The sequence below is a fragment of the Equus asinus genome, chromosome 20 (assembly GCF_041296235.1).
Source record: "Equus asinus isolate D_3611 breed Donkey chromosome 20, EquAss-T2T_v2, whole genome shotgun sequence".
NCBI lineage: Eukaryota > Metazoa > Chordata > Mammalia > Perissodactyla > Equidae > Equus > Equus asinus.
The window spans coordinates 101,733,247-101,752,176 of record NC_091809.1 but is presented as its reverse complement, the minus strand read 5'-3'; the positions used below and the strand labels follow the sequence as shown (position 1 = coordinate 101,752,176).

At 49.0% G+C, this 18,930-nt stretch overlaps 1 protein-coding gene across 1 annotated transcript; it reads left to right on the top strand.

Moving 5' to 3' along the window:
• Positions 1-15,834: 15,834 nt before the first annotated feature.
• Positions 15,835-18,354, top strand: MRGPRX2 (MAS related GPR family member X2). Its single transcript, XM_044752579.2, has one exon. It carries the CDS (start codon positions 15,930-15,932, stop codon positions 16,830-16,832), a length of 903 nt encoding a protein of 300 aa, XP_044608514.1. The 5' UTR covers positions 15,835-15,929; the 3' UTR covers positions 16,833-18,354.
• Positions 18,355-18,930: the final 576 nt, after the last annotated feature.

Below are 18,930 nucleotides of genomic sequence, written 5' to 3'. Positions count from 1 at the left end.
CCAGCGTGGGTCTTAGGGATGATCTGGCCCAGGAGCCGTCCTCTTCTATTTGTGGCACAGAGCCTCTTCCCAAATGGAATCTATGCAGAGCCTCAGAGCCGAGACGCAGCAGCCTGAGCCTTGCCCTCCTGGCTCTGTCTCCAGGCGGCGAGGGCCCTGACCGAACCCGGGACGCCGCAGGTGGCCGAGTTGTCAGGACCAGCCCCTCAGCCCTGGGTTTCCCCAGCTGCCCCGCTCTGATCTTTGGAACAGAGGCGCAATGGGACATGGCGTTTCAAAGCGTCAGAAGCAGTGTCAGAGGTGGTCAGAGTTCCGTGTATTGGAGAAAAATGTCATGCAGAAATGTATGCGGGAACCGATGACTCATTCCTGGGCATTGGTGAGCTCTGTGGTTTTTACGTCAAAGCACAGTGAGCGATTGTGCCACTTGGGCTCGCCCACACCTGGGAGAATTCCTGGAAGGCTGTGTGTCCTGAGGACCGGGCATGGACCACTCCCACTCCCACCCCCTCCCTTTCCTCCTCGAGAGCATTGCTGCAACCTCCTCTGACGCCAGGCAGGGCAGCCCCATGAGCCTAGGAGGAGGAGTCAGCAGAGGCCTGGCTCACGGGGCATCTGGCACTCTAGAAGGTTCCTGAGTGTGCTGGATATCTCTTACGCGTCACTTCACATATCGTTGGCTCACCTCTTTACTTTGGCCGTCAGTGAGGCAATCAGCTGTGCAACAACTGCACAGAATATCTCTTGCTTTCTAACGGCTACCTATTAGCTGTGTGATCTTGGGCAAGTTGCTACACCTCTCTGTCTCGGTTTCCTCATCTGGAAAAGGGGGATGATAATGGTATCCCATTCATACGGTTGTAGTGAAAATTCTCTGAGTCGATAAATGTGAAGGGCTTATAACAGTGCCTGGCACAGAGTAAGTACTATCAAAAAGATAGAGGTTGCTGCCACCGTTATTGTTATTTTATTATTGTTACTCTAGGGCTGGGTGCCGGAGGAGGGAGACCGGGCTTCCTAGCTCCTACTCTGCTAGGTCAGAGCCTGACGGCATGGGTGGGAGTTCCTTCCGTCCCAGGACCTTGTGGAGCCCCCATTTATGGAAGGTGCAGCCTCTCAGAGAAGTCTCGCCCCTCAGGGAGAAGGTACTCCAGCTGTCTCCTTTTCAGAGACAAGGAAACCAAGGCTCAGAGAGGTTGCGGGCTTGCCCGAGGGTCCCCTGAGCTGAGCCTGGGCCCCGAGGCCACTCTGTGAGGCTGCAGCCGGAGGAACAGGAAGGGCATGTCCCTGCCATCACCTGATTGGTGGCATCCACGAGGAAGACAGGCAGCCCAGAGGTGCCTCCCAGCCCCTGTCCCAGCCTGCAAGGCCGCAGGGTCACCAGTCAGGCTCAGAGAGGGGGTGGGCCCTCAGCGCTGCTTCCTTGACCTACAGCCAGGGGCTGGGCTCTGCGTGAGGTGGGCTGGGAGGAGGGTCTGCTGGAGAGAGCACTGGGCCAGGAGTCAGGGGCCGGATTTCAGACCTGACTCTCTGAACAGATTCTAGCACCCAAAACAGGGCGTGCCAGGCAATGGGTGCTCGATAAATGTTGAGCGAATGATGAATGAGCCAGGGAGTGGATAGCAGGGTCCTGCTCTCGGGGAGGTCCCAGCCTGGGGGACAGATGCAGAAATGCCAGTCTAGAGCAGCAGAGCTGTGCCAGACTGTGGGGCAGAGGAAGGCGCCCCTGTGAACCGGGAGATGTTCCGAAACGGGGACTAGATTGGCCTCAGGAGAAGGGGATTCAGGAGGCAGAGAAGAGGGAAGAGCAGAGGCCTGCGCGCACAAAGGCTGGGAGGCAGGGCCGGTGTCGCACTGGAAAGGCGGGTGAGAAGATTGATGCTTAAGGATCCTTGTATTCTGGGCCATGTTCTGCTCTAGCAAGCACTTCCCCTCCGCCCTCCCAAAGCACCGCTCCAAACTGCGCAGTCACCTGCAAACTGGGCCCGAGCCCAGCTCCTAGCACTGGTCGTCTGCAGTCCGGCCCTGAGCAAGGAGCTTGTTCAGTGCAGAGGCCCGTGGGCTCCCAGGCCCCACGCGTCTCCTCTGTCGGAGCCAGCCGTCGGGGGCTGCAGGCCTAAGCTGAACCAGCTCTGGGCCCCGACCTCCACCCTCCTCGGCTGCCCAGCCGGCCACACCACGGTGTCCGCACCCACCCTCCTGCCCTGCCCTGGCCAGCCTGCCAGCGCTCCCCGCCCCACCCTGGCCACAGCGGCCGGGGGCTGCCGGAGGAAGCCGGAGTGGCGGGCCTACCCTGCTGGCAGCCAGGCTTATAAGGAATCAGGGGAGAAGAGGGTGGCATGGAGGTCCCTGGGCTCCTGAAGCCGGAAGGAATGGAGAGGAGCTTTCTTCTGGAACCTGAGGGCAGCAAGCCTCACTCTGCTCCTCAACAAACGCCCCTGTGAGAGCTGAGAGGGTTATTCCAGCTGTCATGGTCCTCTGTGTCTTTACGGGGCTCTACAGTGTCCAGCCCGTGTTCACACGAGGTGTCCCCTCTAACAGAGAGCAGCAGACTCATGGGGGCGGACGTGTACCGGACAGCTCGAGACTCCTCTGGCCTCGGGGACCTGGTTTCAGGAGCAAGCTTCAGAGGCCTTGCGGAAGTTGAGGAAAGCAATAGGGTAAGAAAGATGACGGTGAGGAAGGTGAGGGCACTCCTGACAGTCACGGGGCTTCCACCACGTGCTAACCCCTCACCGCGCCTCTGAGACCCACACAGCAATGCCGTAGGGTGATGTCACCGCTTCACAAATGAGGAAACCGGGGTTAGCGAGGTGAAGCAACTCAACCGTTGGTAAGGGTAAGTTGGTTAGTAATCCCGTTAGATCTAGGATTTGAGTCTGGGGATGACCATTCCAGAGGCTGATTTCATACTCACTGCCCTATACCGGCGAGAATAGCGGTCCTCACTGCCACCCATGAATAACCATCCAGAAATAATGTGGCCTCCCCTCACTATCCCACTGTAAATTGGACCTCACCCCAACCTTCATTGACGTGGTTCCTCCTGCCGACCGGGCAAGGGTTACAGGATCCCCACAATAATCAGTGACTGCCACCTAGTGGCGCCGTGTGGAATGCCACCTTTCTTTTCTATCCCTTCTTCACCTGATCCGGGGCTTCATCCACCAAAACCCGAAATGCGAAACGTTTGCTCCTTGCTCCTCTTTGGTTCAGCATCTGGAATAAGAACTACAGGTAGGTGTTATTCCCATTTTCTGAAAGGCGAGATGGAGACCCAGGGGAGTTAAGCAGCTTCTTCATGGTCACATAATGAGGATTGCATAGAAGTTAAGGGTCAAAATCCTGATCATCATTTACTCAAAGTGTGACCTCGAGGGGGACGTTTTATTATTTGGTTTTGGTGGACGGCCAACCATCTCTGCCACAATAACGATTTTTTTCTTGGCTTTATTTAATAAAAAGTTCCTCCTTTGCCCGTTTATCTCCCACGCTAGCTCCACATATGTCAAAGTTTGGTATTTGAGTGGATCTGTTTCTGGGGTCTTTTCTAACCTCCTGGTCAGTTGGTCTGTCCCTAGGTCTGTGCCATATGGACTCAAGTGGCACAGCTTCATGATAGAGCAGAGGTCCTTTCTCCTGAAGCTTCTTTCTCAGAAGCATATTATCTATTCTTGATGTTTCTCTTAAAATTTAAAAATCAGCTTATCAAAGTTTCCCATAATCCTTTTGAGATTTGTACTGGAGTTGCATTGAATATACAATGGAGGAATTGGAGAGAATTCGTATCATTACAAGTTAAATTTTCCTATCCATGAACATATGCTATCTCTTCATTTATTTAGATATTCTTTAATGTTGTTCAAAAAAAATTTTTTTCTACAATAAGGTTGTGTATTTGTTTTAGATTTAATCCTAATTATGTTTTTAATATTATAAGTGGTTTTTAAAATTATGTTTTTCATATTTTTCTACTAATATAGAAAATGTAATTAACATTTTTATAGTAAAAATAACTTTTGTATTCATCTTATAACCATATAATATTAATATACCTACATCATCTCTCTTTTGGTTCATATTTGCTTGGTAAATCTTCTTCCATTCCTTGACTTTAATCTTTTTGTATCCTGATGTTTTAAATTAATATCTTTTAAATAGCCTATAGTTGGATCTCAATGGATTGCAGTCAGGGCCTAAGAGAGCCAGTGAAAAATTAAGGGGGGCTCTGCTGTTCGCACAGGACAGAAGACGCCGGATGACATAGTCCAGTCTCTCTGGAATAGATATCCATCCAGCATAGGAAGAACCTAGCCATGCTGAGGGCTGAGCCACAAGGGGTGACAGGAGGCCAGGTCAAGGTGACCAGAGAGCTTGCCAAGCGGCCACCACTCGGAGCTGTGCTACACCCTGGTGATCAGGCTGAGGCTGGACACACACGTGCACACACACACACACACATACACACATCCTAAACACACACACAAACACACACACAAACACACACACACATCCTAAACACACACACACCCTAAACACACACATCCTAAACACACACACACACACACACACACCCTAAACACACACACAAACACACACACAAACACACACACACATCCTAAACACACACACACCCTAAACACACACAGATACACACACGCATAGTGGGCTCCAGCGCTGGGGCCCAGAAACAAGGCAGTGTGCAAAGAACTGGCCCTCTGAAGAGAGCCTCCAGCAGGGACAGACACCGAGCAGGACAGCAGAGCCAGTGAGCTGAGGAGCGAGTGACAGGGTTGCCAGGGCAGGAAGACGGGGGAGGGCAGCATTTGTTGCTGACAGCCAGCAGGATGCTGAGGCCCAGAGTGCAGGAGAACAAGGTGGCCTGGACAATAGTGTGAGGCAGTAGGAGAGCAGCTCCCATCCACGAGCTCAGGGTTACGTGGAGGAGATAATCGTGCAGGGGAGGAGGGGCGTGCGTGGAGGATGGAGGGGAGAAGCCCACTCCATTGGCCCCCCGACCACAGAAAGCAACAAGCTGAGTCAGCAAAATCCAGGCTCAGGACACCAGGGAAGCCATCAGAAGAGCCCTCATTATAGGCTCAGCGTCATTAGGGTGGCCAGAGTGGCTAGGGCCACCGTCAGGGACCTTCTAGTTATTCCTGGACGTCTCTTAGATCACAAAAGATGTGGAAATGCACCAGAATCTTCTTGTGACCATCTCCACTAAGTATCTAGAGGTATTTATAAACATCAGACTTACCAACATCCTTTGCTCATAAACTCCTGGTCCCAACAGGTGGCCCTGGTCCAACCCCAAGGACGGTTCCTCCCGAGTCAGCAGACCTACTGGGACCTGCTCTCCCCGACCCGTTCCCCTTCCCCTTCCTTTTCCTCTGCCCCGCACTCTTGCTCCCAAAGACCCAGAGGCCTTCGCTCCTGCGTGCTCAGTTTCCCTCCCAGGGCCTGGCACGTAGTAGCTGCTCTGTAAAGTGTGTTAACTCGAATGGGCCTGGGTGCACACCCTGGAGCTGACAGCAGCTTCAGGGAAGCGCCTGACACTGGGACGCGAGCTCTGGCTCCAGCAGAAACTAGCCAGAGACCCGGAGAGCCCTGCCCATCCCGCTTCTCCCGTGGTCCGCACACACCTCCGAGCCCCCACACTGAGGTCTTGGGAAAGGAACTGGGGCCTTAATGAAGACCAGCAGAGACTGCTGAAGGTGGTGTGAGGGCCTGGGAGTGGGGCGTAGAGACAGGGGGGTGGCAGATAGAACCATGGACAGAAAGAAGAAACGCAGAAATAGAGCCAGGCAGAGAGAAACAGAGAGAGGACAACACAGCGAGAAACACAGAGAGAGTCAGAGAGAGGCGGATACAGAGACAGACAGAGGCAGAGAGAACCCCATCCAGCAGTTCTCTGATAATGACAGCAAGATGCTTCTTGGTCACACATCCACCAGGGTCCGTCAAAGTAGCACTTTGGCTGCTACTGTCTTTCAGACTTGACCAACCTGGGGTTGGTCCTACTGCCTCCTGTGGTCAGCCTCAGACAGTGCCCAGCATTCCCTTGAAAACAATTTCCTTTTCTGAAAAAAGTGAGATTATCAGTGCAGTCCCACCCCAACAAAATCAGCCAATGGTCAAAGGGAGGGGCTTTGTGTGGGGGCGGTGGGGGCAGTGCCCAGCACCAGGGAGGAGCCTAGAGTTGTGTTCCCTGCTCTGTGTATGACTGGCATGTGACCTTGACATGGCACGTGCCCTCCCTGCCTCTGTTTACCCGTTTGTAATGTGGTTCCCAGATCCCCTCCACCTATGAGATCTGGGCACCTGTGAGCTTTGGAGAGAAACTGATGGAGTGAAAGAAACAAACAGGGGTCAATACAATGCTGGGAGCTGCCGGAAAGGAAGGAACACCAAGGTAGGGCGGACGCATGCCTTTCACGGCAGAGAGTCGGCCGACACTGAATTGAATACAATCCTGTCAAACAGGACAAATCAACCAGAGGCTCATCAATTAATCTGTGCCTGATGCCTACACGTACATGGACCTCCTGAATGTGATTTTAACAGGTACTGAGATTTTTGTCTGTGATGTTCACTCCTTATCCCCAGCGTCTGCAACAGTGCCTGGCAAAATGTAGACTTTCACCATATTTGTTGAATGAACTTATGTGGTCCTTGGAGGAAAAAGGAATTCCAACTAGGAAAACGAGAGCATTGGTTTCCCCAACTCTTTCATTCCTAGAATTTCCCCAGGCCCACCTCTCAGGTTCCCTGACAGCAGATCTGAATGGCTGACAGACAGGAGGACGCAGAGAAAAGAGCTGGCTCTCCCCAGTCGCATGAACCTGCTTGCAGCCTTCCTTGATCGCACAGCTGCTAGGAGCCCTAGAACTCTTGTCCCCATGATCCCCTGACAGTGTGAGGGACCTATCCCTTTTCTGAGCAAGAGCAGTTTGACCTAAAACACAAAGGAATGGGAAGAAAAGGATTCAATCAGCCTTTACCTTCCTTCTCCTCTACTCGGGTAGAGTCAGCCAGAGCTGCCCGGAAGGAGGAGGTCCTTCCTGGAGCCCCGACTCGGAGATGAACCTGGTCCTCTGACTGGGGAGAGCCCTGGAGAAGTTGCCGCCTTCTCTGCTGTTATCAAGAGTTGGAGGAGCCATGTGATATCCTGCGCAAGGACTGCAGACAACCGTGACTCAGTGAGAAGGGGCACAATGCTCTCTTGGGGGGGGGTCTCACCCCCTGCCCTCCCCTGCTCTCCCACTCCACTCTTTCCCTCTCTGAAGCCTTGTGACTGTTCTTCCCTCCATCCAGCCAGTTCAGGCCAATCTTGATCCATTTCCTCCAGCCCCCCATAGCTGGGCCATGATAAGTCAACTGTCATTCTTATCACACAGCCATAGCCTTCCAGTCCCGGTCACGACGAGACAAGAGATTGGTGAAGCCCACTCCCCAAGGGGCCTTTATAGAAAGGATCCTGTAACCCAGTGGCTTTTCTATCCCCCAGCCCAACCTCATCATATTCTGCTTCCACTTTCCTGGACTCCTCTAGATTCCCTAGGTCACAGTGGCCTTCTTCCCCATCCCCTCAATCCACAGGCTCCCACCTTGTTCGGGAATTGAGGAGCTAATCTAATTCCACTACAGATGAGTTCTCTTTCCCACAAGGGCTGTGCTTCTTAAATGTTGACTAAATTTGAAAATGGACTTTATCACGTCAAATATTCTTCACCTTCGTTTCGTTTCGCTCTTTGGTTGGCAGATGTTTCTTGCAGTCAAGCTTTACAAGTTCTCTGCCCAGAATGACCTCCCAACCCTCACCTCTCCAAGTCATCTGTTCAGCCATTAACTCTTTCATGCTTGCAGACATAGATGCATGCACTTTAAGAAGACCATTTGCTGAGCACTGGATCAGGCACTGTTCAAGGCATCGGGCCACAAAGGCATGTTCATTAGTCTCAATGAGCTCACAGTGAAATAGGAGAGAAATGTGTCCTCAGATGCTTAAAGTACAATGTGATAAATGCTTTGATATGGACATATTTGTGGCTGTGTAAGCAAAGGACAGATACCCAAATTAAATTCTTTTTAGCAAAAAATGGCACGTTATTGGTTCAAATAACACGGAGTCTGCAAGAGTACCTCACTCCAGGCACATTGGATCCAGAGTTCAAACGACGTCATCAGGATGTTCCCCCCTTTTGGTTTCATTTATCTGCTTGGCTTTCAGCTGCTGGTAATAGTTACGTGGAGTGGAATGAGAAGAGGTCAGACCCGGTGATGAGCCGTGCTATATCCTCCCAAAATATATCTGTGCAAGCTCAAGTAGTAAAATCATCTACACACACACACACATTCCACAAAAAAACCCTGCTCTTTCCAGGGACTTTCTAAATGATACTGCCCTGTATTCTCAACTCTAATGGAAAGAATTCATAACACCATTAAGGACCTGATAGACGAGAGGCATCCTGGGATCAAGTCTGGCCTCAGAGGGAGCCCTATTGAGGTCTCCACTGTCTTTGGGGCAAAACATATCCAAGGGGAGGGGACGGTACACAAAGAAGAGAAGCCTCCACAGAAACCAGAGATTTCTTGGTTTTAGATTCATCACAGCTGGAAAGCATCTCATTTTATCAATGAGGACCTGAGACCAAACAGGTTCCACAGTTAATAATTGTCGATTGGAAACACAGTACATATTTACGAAACAGCAAAAATAATTGGATCTTTGTGGGCATATACCAAAGTATTTGTGCAGTTGTTTCTACAGAGAAGGATGACTAGAGATTTATATTTTTGGCTGTATTCTATATATTTTCCTTTCAGTGGCCTGAGGGACTTTTCTTAAACACAGAGCTGATCCAGTTACTTCCTTGCTTAAATTCTTTAAATGGATCGCCTTTTCTCTCAGAAGGAGGTTTGTTTTTCCTGTTATGGCTACAGACCCTGCGTGATCTAGAGGGCTAGAAGATAGAGCTTTAGGACAACCCAAAGGCAGCAAGTCTAACAGGGGGGCCCCGTGAAAAGTTAGGACCTCAAAAGACTGAACTTTTAGTGTAGTTCTCGTTAGTAATAAATAAAACTACCAAGAAATTTCTTGATCAAGCTTGGCTCTGGGTGGAGAAAAATTCTGTCTTTTGAGAATTTGTAGCCACAAGTCATCATCACATTGTGGTCCAAATTCACACCACCTGTGGTCTCCCTAAAGCTTCAAATGACAGGTGAGGTTTCTGCGGACATCTCAACAGATGAAAGTCACGATGGGAAGCTCCCCCAGTCAGTTATCAAAAGAAAACACAAGTCCTCTCTACAAGAATCAACTATAATTCAGGCCTCAAAGAATTACCACAAATGCAGTCCCAAGGAAAGTGAGAGCTCATGGTCAAAAATCAGAAACAGACAAAGAAACAAGGGCATCATATGAAAGTGATAGAAGAAACCATAGGAACGAAAATCAGACGTTCAGAGTCTTTAGCATGGGAATTATCAGGTGGAGAGTTACAATATTGCTATGCTGAATAGAGTTAAGACATAAAAAGAGAGACGACAACGTGGGCAGCATCGAGAGACTAAAAAATGATCAAACAAATTTAAAGACAAATCTCAAGTCAAAATTCTAGAAATTATTAAGGTAAAAATTGAATTTAAAATTCAATAGCTGGATTAAGCAGAAGATGAGATGCAGTGGAAAAGAGACTAGTACCCTAGAAGGTACATCTGTAGAAATTACCCAGAAAGCTGTCTAGAAGACAAAGAGATGGAAAATAAGAAAGAGAAGTTAAAAGATATGGAGAATAGAAAAAGAAACTCTAACATATGTTGAATTAGAGTTCCAGAAAAAGATAATAATATCATCATATGAGCTAAGAAGTATATAGTACTTACTATGTGTCTGTGTTCTAAGCTATTATATAATTAACTCATTAATCTTTGCAACAAACCTATAAAGTAGATAATAATGTCATCTTCATTTTCCAGATGAGGACACCAAACCCAAGGGACTTACGGCATATGTCTAAGGTCACGTCGAGATGCCAAGCCTCCTGGCTCCAGAGTTTGTGTTCTAAACCACTCTGCAATATTTCAAGAGAAGTGGCAGAAAATTGGCCAGAAATGTTAAATGATAGAATCCTGAAATCCAGGAAACTCCACAAACCCCAAAGACGATATGAAAAACAAAGCCACTTGACACATTCTGGTGAAAGTATACCACACCGAGAACAAGGAAAGCTCTTAGAAAGAAAAAAGGCAGATCATTACAAGGGGATGGCAACTTGACTGATGGCCAATGTCACGACAGTAATGTTGGCAGTCAAAGATGGGGGATCTTCAACGTGCTGGAGGGAAGTAACTGCCACCCTACAATGCTAAACCTGGGAAAACCATCTTCAGAAAATGAGGGTGAAACAACGACATTTTCAGATGGAGAAAAAATGGAGAACTTACCACCCACAGTCTCTCACGACAGAAACTTCTGAAGAAAGTGCTTCGAGGAACGGAAGATAGGAGATACGAAACGGGAGGGTGAGCAGAAACACTGTGATTGTGGGGGTATATCTGAACAAACACTGATTATTTAAAACAATAGTAAGTATTTAGTTTCTTGGGGGAAACAGAGTCAAAATTAAGTACTGGAGAAAGATAGGATGGAAGGAAGGAAACAGAAGTTAAAGCTTTCTATGGTCTTGGCGGTGTTCATGAGGAGGGCAGACTGCTGGGGACAGTTGTACAATTTGTCCACTACACCAAACAAAGTACAAGGATAAGAGGGGAGAGGGGACTGAAATACAACCTACTGGTTAACCCTCGTGTCATGCAGGACTGTGACTACCGGGAAGAGGGTAGCACATTTTTCTTTACACAAAAGCAAGATCAGGGCTGCACCAGCTCAGAGAAGTCACCTTTTCCTAATTTGCATAAAGGAGCTGGAAGGGGCCGCCTTCACAGGTTAAAAATACTGATTGCCTTTAGACTTTATGTAAGTATGTTAAACAGCCACAGTAACTGCCTGGAAAATAGACAGAGAGAGCAAAACTTTCAGACGAGTCGAGGAGAAACAAACATCCTCTGTAAAGCCAGTGACATTCTGAGCAGTCCAGAAGAACTTCCTGTTCTGCTCCCGTTTTCGGAGAAATCTTTTTAAAATGGGAAGATTCAGAGACCCGTTTCTGGTAAGCCGATGATTTTAATGACTGTTGACTAAACTGTCAGGGTTGCCATAGCATCTCTTACTAGTGCAGGTCTGTGTCAAGTCTGCACGGAGCAGCTTCCCTTTTCGGCCGGCAGAGTTCTGCTCGGGCCGCCGAGCACGTGAGCCCCTTCGTCATACGCTCTCCAGCACGGGTGCCGAGCTGTCAGATATCTGAAAATCTAAAAGTGAAATTATCTCAGTGGCATTTCAGTTGCCCTTTCTCATCATGAGGATGTTTCAGCGTTTTTTCTCGTGTTTAAGCAACATGGATTTTCTAGGAACTGAGCTGGTCATTTTCTTATTTGATCGTCAGGCGTCTTTCTTAGTAACGTATGGGAACTCTTCCTATATATATATATATATATATATATATATATATATATATATATATTTAGGTTTCTGTCCAAGACACGCATTACAAATATTTTTCATAGTTTGTTGTTTGATTTGCTTACGGTGGCTTTTTCCATGTGGAAAAAATTATTTTTAATCTTTAATAGTTTTTAATCCATATTTTGATTTGTGGCTTCTGAGTTTTGAGTCATAGTTGGGAAGACCTTCCCCAATCCAAGGTTATTACAGACTTTTCCCACGTTTTCTTCTGGTTTTTTAGGCTTTCCTTATTTATATTTAAGTATACCATCCATCTGAAGCTGAACATGGTGCGAGATGCGAGCCATGATGCCCCCTCCCTTTACTCCAGATGGCTTCCCCGTTGCCCGTTAACGTTTCCTAGACAGCCCGTCCCCACCTCCTCCCACTTCAAGGAGCGCCTTTCGTGCACTGAACTCTACATGCATGTATGGGTGATTCCTAAGACTTTCAACCCCGCTGCACCGACCTCCCTGTCTGGGGGTGTGTTGGCCCCACCTCGTTGGAGTCACTGAGACTTCGGAATGTGTCCTAAAATCTGGTAGGGCTGGTCAGTCCTCACTGCTTTCTTTTTTTCTCCAGAAGTAGTTGAGGTTTCATTTTATTGTATCTTCTAACTGCTTTTTCATACCTAGGAAAGCTGTGGTTTTCTGTAGAGGAGTTCTGTACCCAGCCGCCTTTCTGAGCTTGCTTTCTTTGTGGGAGTTTCTCCGTTGACTCTCTGGGGTTTCCCAGGTATAGTGTCACAGCACCTGCCCTTCTCCCCGAAGCCCACTCCTTCGACCTTCCAGCCCCCCCGTCCACGAGAACCACGCCTGTCAAGATCAGCGATGACTCTGTATTGCATATGCCAAGGTCCGTTCTCAGTCTGCATCTTACTCAGTCCCCCTAGCAGGACTGATGCTATTGCACACTCCCACTTTCTTTCTTTTTTTTTTTAAAGATTGGCACCTGAGCTAACGACTGTTGCCTATCTTCTTTTTCTTTTTTATTTTCAATTCTTCTCCCCAAAGCCCCCCAGCACATAGCTGTAGATTCTAGTCGTGAGTGCCCCTCGTTGTACTATGTGGGATGCCACCTCAGCATGGCCTGACGAGTGGTGCCACGTCCTCGCCCAGGATCCGAACCAGCAAAACCCTGGGCGGCCGAAGTGGAGCGCGTGAACTTAACCACTCAGCCCCGGGGCCGGCCCCTCACTCCCACTTTCTAGAACCAGTTTTTCAGTTCAATGTCTAGGATGCTCTGCTTTCCTAGTTTACTCCTCCTTCAGTAGCCGCCTCCTACGACTGTGTTGACTGCATCCTCCTCTTCTCCCAGGTCTCTGGAGGTTGGAGGACCTAATGCTGCGTCTCAAACTCTTCTCATCAACACTCACTCCCAGGGGGAGCTCACCCAGCTCCTGCGGAATGTGAGGGGCATAGTCTTGTGTGTGACTCGTCGCTGCATCTTCACTGCCTGGAGCAGCGCCTGGCACGGCACAGGCACACGATAGTGTTGGGTAAATGAATAAACGAGGGAATCAATTCTTCTGCTTGTTTGAAACGCTTCATAATTGAGTTTTTAAAGGAAAGGACAAGTGAGTCAATTTGGCCTGCAGCGTAGGCACGTGAAAGGAAGTCAGAGGAGCTGAGGCTGAAGATAGTGGTTGGCTCTAGATGATCCAAAAATCTAGCCCTTTTGTAGATGGACAAAGGTGAAGAGTAGTGTGTGTGGTGTGCTAAATTCTTTATCTTTCATAAGGGGACTTAATGTACTCTGTCGTTGATATTGATAAATCAAAAATAGAAGTGTAGTTTTATTATGCAAAGCTGTCAGATAACTTGTAAAAGAATTAAGAATGGAAACTGCAAACATTGGTTGCTACTGGGGAATGAGGTTAGGAGAGACTTTCCATTTCATTTTATACATTTTGATGTCACGAAATAAAACTCATGTGCATCTATTACTTCTGTGATTAACTGTAAAAAGATCAGGTGAGCCAGGCCGTGCAGGACCCTGAACGGCGAACACACTATTCTTTAGTTCTGGAAGCTCACACTGCCTGGTGGGTGGGCTTCCTGCACAGGTTCACAGTGGGTGCCAAAGGCTCCAGGACAGGCATTCCTCACAGGGAGGGGGCCTGGGGTGGTAGGATGGGGAGCAGCCAAGATAAGTGACTGAAGTCACAGCAAATGAGAGCCGTCTCGTGAGGCTTCTTATCTCGCACATCTCCGGAATCTCATTTGCCAATGCCCCTCGTGCAGGAAATCACAGGGGCTGGCCGGCATCTTGATAAACCCCACTTGGTCACCAGATTTCACTCCCGCTCCCGCAGGCACCTCTCCTTCCAGAGGTTAGAAAAGCATCCTCTGCTGTTTATCTTCCCCAGGAAAGTTCTTTCTTTCTACTCACCGTCTCCAACAAGAGGAATGGTGCTAGGGTAAGAGTCTACTCAAGGACTATCTTCTTTCGAAGGCGGTTTTGTTTTCTCCCTCTTAGTCCACACGCTTATGAATTCGTCTTAGGGTGGGGCGTGCAGGGAGCCAGGGGCAAGAGTCAGGAGACGTGGAGCTCCCTCAAGGACACTCTGGGTGCGGGAGCTCAGACGGTGGGAGAGCCAAATGGGGTCAACCAGATCTCTCTGCTTCTGTTCTATCCCTTTCTCTCCAAACGTTCAAATCTGCAACTAAGGAGAGAACTAGTTTGCTAATTTTACTGTAGGGAGAAAGATGGCATGCAGGCATTGCTTTCCAGAGCTAAACTGTTGTCAGTAACTTCAGGTGTCACAGATTCGCTTGCTATTCAAAGATCTTTTTTTTCTTTGTATCTGGCATTGTCCCTGTGGAAAACACAGAGCACAATCTAATGGGGTATTTGAGGAGTGTTTAATAAAAGGACTGTGTACAAAGGTCTGAGCAGGGCTGAGGGAACTCTATAAAGGATACTGAAACCCCCAAAGACAGGTCATAACAGGAAGCTGTTACCTCAGTTGGCCTGAAGGGGAAAGGGAAGGAGAAGTTACCAGAATTCAGGGAGGGTTGTGGTTGTGGCTGTGGCTGTTGCTGTCACTGTGGTGGTAGGAAAGGGCCACCAGACAGGGATTCTGTCCTCAGGTAGAGTGACACCACCACTGCCAAACCACAGCCTGGCAGGGAGAGCGCCAGGAAGTTTGACACCCCAAATCCCCCTCCTCCAGCCCTCCAGTCTCCCGTCAGGGTCTCCCTTCCCTGAAAGCGACCAGGAGCCCCAGGGAAGGGAGCCCATTGGTGAGGCACAGAGACGTGCCCTCCCAGGACGCAGAGGAGGGTGGAGAAGGTGGAAATGAGATTTGATGGCAAATGGAGAGAACCGGGCTCTTCTCACAGCCTCATCACAGTCAGTCTCCCCGGGACTGTCCCTCAGTGTGCTTGCCAGTTTCTCATTGTATCTCCTCAGTTTGTTTCTTGACCGACTGTCTGTCCACACCTCTCTATCCGGGTTCACTTCTTTGGAATAATCTCTTACTATCATCATAAATGCAGTGAGAAAGGAATGTAGCTTTTTTTTAAAAGGTGGGTGTACACGGGTATTTATAGATATTTTAAGTTTATGATTTTGGCTGCTCTAAAAAGAAACCCATTGTAAGATTGATTGTGTCACTCGCACAGAGTTAGGCCCTGGGACACAGCAGTGGACAGGAGAAAAGCACGTCCTGTCCTCATGAAGCTGACACCCTGGCCCATCTCTAGCTCAAGACGTCTGGCCATACTCACTCCTGTCATAGCAAGGGGTCACCTTCCCCTCATGACCCAAGTCATGATCTCCTCTCTCCCTGGCGGATGGACCGCTCTCAGTCTCTGAGCCTGCCCCTAGCTCGTGCCTGGGGCTTCTGGCTTCCTGCCCCTGAGAAGAACCCACTGCCCCAGGGCAGAAGCCATGCCGGACTCAGAGGCCTGTTGTCATCCACACCGCCTGTCCACACTTATCTCCTCCTGCCTCCAGGAGAGGTGACATGGCCTAGGACAGTGAGTGGGGATGTTTGGACCCTAGAATGTTCTCATGTCAGTAGAGGGCCTGTGGTGCAGCAGAGAGAGCCCAGGCTTTTAGAGTCAGAGGGAACTGGGTTTGAATCCAAGGTCCAGGTCTCCAAGGCTGTGTGGCCTTCAGTAAGGACCTTAATGTCTGCAAGCCTCCATTTCTGTCCTGCAACATGGGGGCAGCAATTCCCACATCGCAGGGTGGCCGTGAGAGTCAGTGATCATGCAACAGGTGCTCACGTCTTGTTTCTGTTCCCAGCGTCACCAGTGGAGGGTTTCTGGGTGCAGATCCAACCACCTCAGCCTGGGGGACAGAATTCACACCAGTGAATGGAAGTTACCAGGCCCCACCTCAAACTGTTGACATGGTGGCGGTGATCCAGGCCTCGCTGGTCTTCATCACCCTGGTCGGGCTGCCTGGAAACGCAGCCGTGCTCTGGATCCTGGGCTTCCGCATGCGGAGGAACCCCTTCACTGTCTACATCCTCAACCTGGCTGGAGCAGACTTCCTCTTCCTCTCCTTACAGATTGTGTATTCCCTGGTGAATCTCGGCAGCGTCTTCCACTCCGTCTCCATGTCCATCTCCAACGTTTTGACCACTGTGTGGACCTTTGCCTACATCGCAGGCCTGAGTATTCTCAGCACCATTAGCACCGAGCGCTGCCTGTCCATCCTGTGCCCCATCTGGTACCGCTGCCGTCGCCCCAGATACACATCAGCTGTCGTATGTGCCCTGCTCTGGGCCCTGTCCCTGGTGCTGAGCATCCTGGAGGGAAAGTACTGTGGCTTCCTGTCTAGGGATCCTCACTACCATTGGTGTCGGGTACTTGATTTGATCACTGCCACGTGGCTCATTTTCTTATGTGTGCTTCTCTCTGGGTCCAGCCTGACCCTACTGACCAGGTTACTGTGTGGCTCCCAGCGAGTGCCACTGACCAGGCTGTATGTGACCATCGTGCTCACGGTGCTGGTCTTCCTGCTCTGCGGCCTGCCCTTCGGCATGTACTGGTTCCTCTTAATCTGGGTTTACCATGGTGTTGATGTGTTCCCCTTTCTTCATCTGTTTACAACTGTCCTGTCCTGGGTCAACAGCAGTGCCAACCCCATCATTTACTTCTTCGTTGGCTCCTTTAGGCGGAGGCAGCGGGGGCGGACCCTCAAGCTGGTTCTCCAGAGGGCTCTGCAGGACTCTCCCGAGGCGGAGGGAAGCGAGGGCAGCCTTCCTCCGGAAACCCTGGAGATGTCCGGAAGCAGTCTGGTGTCCTGATGATGTGGGCCCTGATACCAGTTCCCTTACATTCAACCCAGCATATATGGGGTTAAAACCCAAAGCGCCCATCCCCCTCCTCTGCTTCTCTAAGTTACAGTCATATGTAAATGTCAGTTTTTAAACCTTTATATCCCTGAACTTCACAGACAAATAGAACTTACAAATTGTTAGAGTCCAGGTAGCCTCATGCTAACATTTTGGCTAGTTACAGGTCCTTTGAAGTTTTGCTACAGGGAAACTGATGCCCAAAGAGTATCAAGAAACTGAAGCTTCCCAGACCTCAACCCCTCAGCTTCCTGGCACCAGAATCCGCCATCCACCATGGAGGCAGATGGCCAAGGACATCCACCTGCAGATTCCCTCATCATGCCATTCCCCTCCCTGTAAGCAGCCTCACAAAGCCAAACGCAGGCTGGTGGGAAAGTGGGACCTGCAAGGCCACCTGCTCCCCCTCCCCCACCTAAGGCCTCAAATAAAAACCCCTGCCTTTTTTCCTCTGAAGAGGTGGATCTGAGTTCTAACCAACTCCCATCTCCTTGTCTGGCTGCCTTTCGATAAAACTCTTTCCTTACCTCAAGCCTGACATTCCCATTTTTATTTTGGTCTCTCTCTCGTGTGGTGGGTCAGAGAGGCTGTGTTTGTGGCCGGTAACACTGACTCAGTCTCCGCTTTGGTCAGACTGATGCGGCTTTCAAGGCCAACTTTGTCCCTATCAGTTTGGGAGGTTTTACTAATTTCTGTCAGCCTCTGGGCTCCTGATCTTAAACGGCGAGGATAAGAATCCTCCTCGTGAGGATTAAGGGAGACAGCATAGCCTCTCCAGGCCGCCTGACCCAGGACCTTCCCCCATCCCCACGGGAGCTTTGCCAACCCTGGGGTCCCAGACTGCTCCCACTTTTGAAGAACCCCACCTTCTGCAGAGGCTGAAAGCAGTGCAGGAAAAGTTTAGATGCCTTCACTCACTGTCCCTGATAAGGACTAAAAGAACATTACATTTTTGATGAGTTTTTGTGGCCACTTTCCTACAATCTGTCTCAATAAAATTAAAAGAATTAAAGTTCCATCTGACCCCAAAGATCAGTCTTCCCTGATTTTGGCAGGCCTTAGAGGATCTCCCTAGCTTAATAAATGGTTATGGAATAAGTGACCTAATGAATGAATAAATGGTGAACTTTGAAGTCAAGTCTGTGCCAAATCTCCATCTACCAGATTTGGGTCACCATCTCTAAGTTTCTTTCTTTCACCATTTTCAACTTTTGCAAACACGAAGTTAAGTTTTATACCCAGATGAGTCAATGTCAAAACGTAGTTAAGGCTTGAGCTTGGTGGCTTTCTCGTGTCTTCCTATCGCGTGCCCGCCAGTGGAATCCACGTGCGTCCCTCCTCATTCTTGCCGCTTCAGCTTTGTCCTCACTCTCCCTCTCTGGAGTGTCGTAGCTTCATGGCAGGTTTCCAGTGTCTCTTCCTAGAATCCGTGTGCCCTGACGACAGATCTATGTCAGATTTACCTTTTACTTCAAAGAGCTCATGATATTTATTTTATTCATCTAGTTGCACAAAAATATTTTTAAATTATATGTTCTATAAAAATACTATATTAAGTTTAAATATTCTATTTTTCTTTTTTTTTAATGGAGACGTAATTAAGAGAGAGTGATTGCATGGCTCCTAAGTGTATAGTTTGATGAGTTTCGGCAATAAATATACCATGTGACTCAAACTCCAGTCAAGACACAACACATTTTCATAACCTCGGAAACTTCCCTCCCATCCCTCCCACTCGTCCGTCCTGCCCCAGAGGCAACTGTTTTTCCTGTTTTGTCACCAAAGATTAGTTTTGCCAGACCTTTGACCTCATAGATTTCAGATCATACAATGCACTTTTTTGTTCCCACCTTCCTTCACTCCGCATCACATTTTGGGATTTACCCCTCCTTGCGTTGCGTATATCAGTAGCTTGCCCCTTTTAGAAAGCTGAGTGCTATTTAATTGTTTGAATGCCCACGGTGTATTTTCATATTGATAGATATGTATGTAAAATTCCACTTTCGGTTATTGTGAACAAAGCTGCTGTAAACATTCTTATTCAAGTCTT

Bases quoted from the DNA above. Each gene is read 5' to 3' on its own strand.
- MRGPRX2 (XM_044752579.2), top strand. From the start codon at position 15,930: ATGGTGGCGGTGATCCAGGCCTCGCTGGTCTTCATCACCCTGGTCGGG.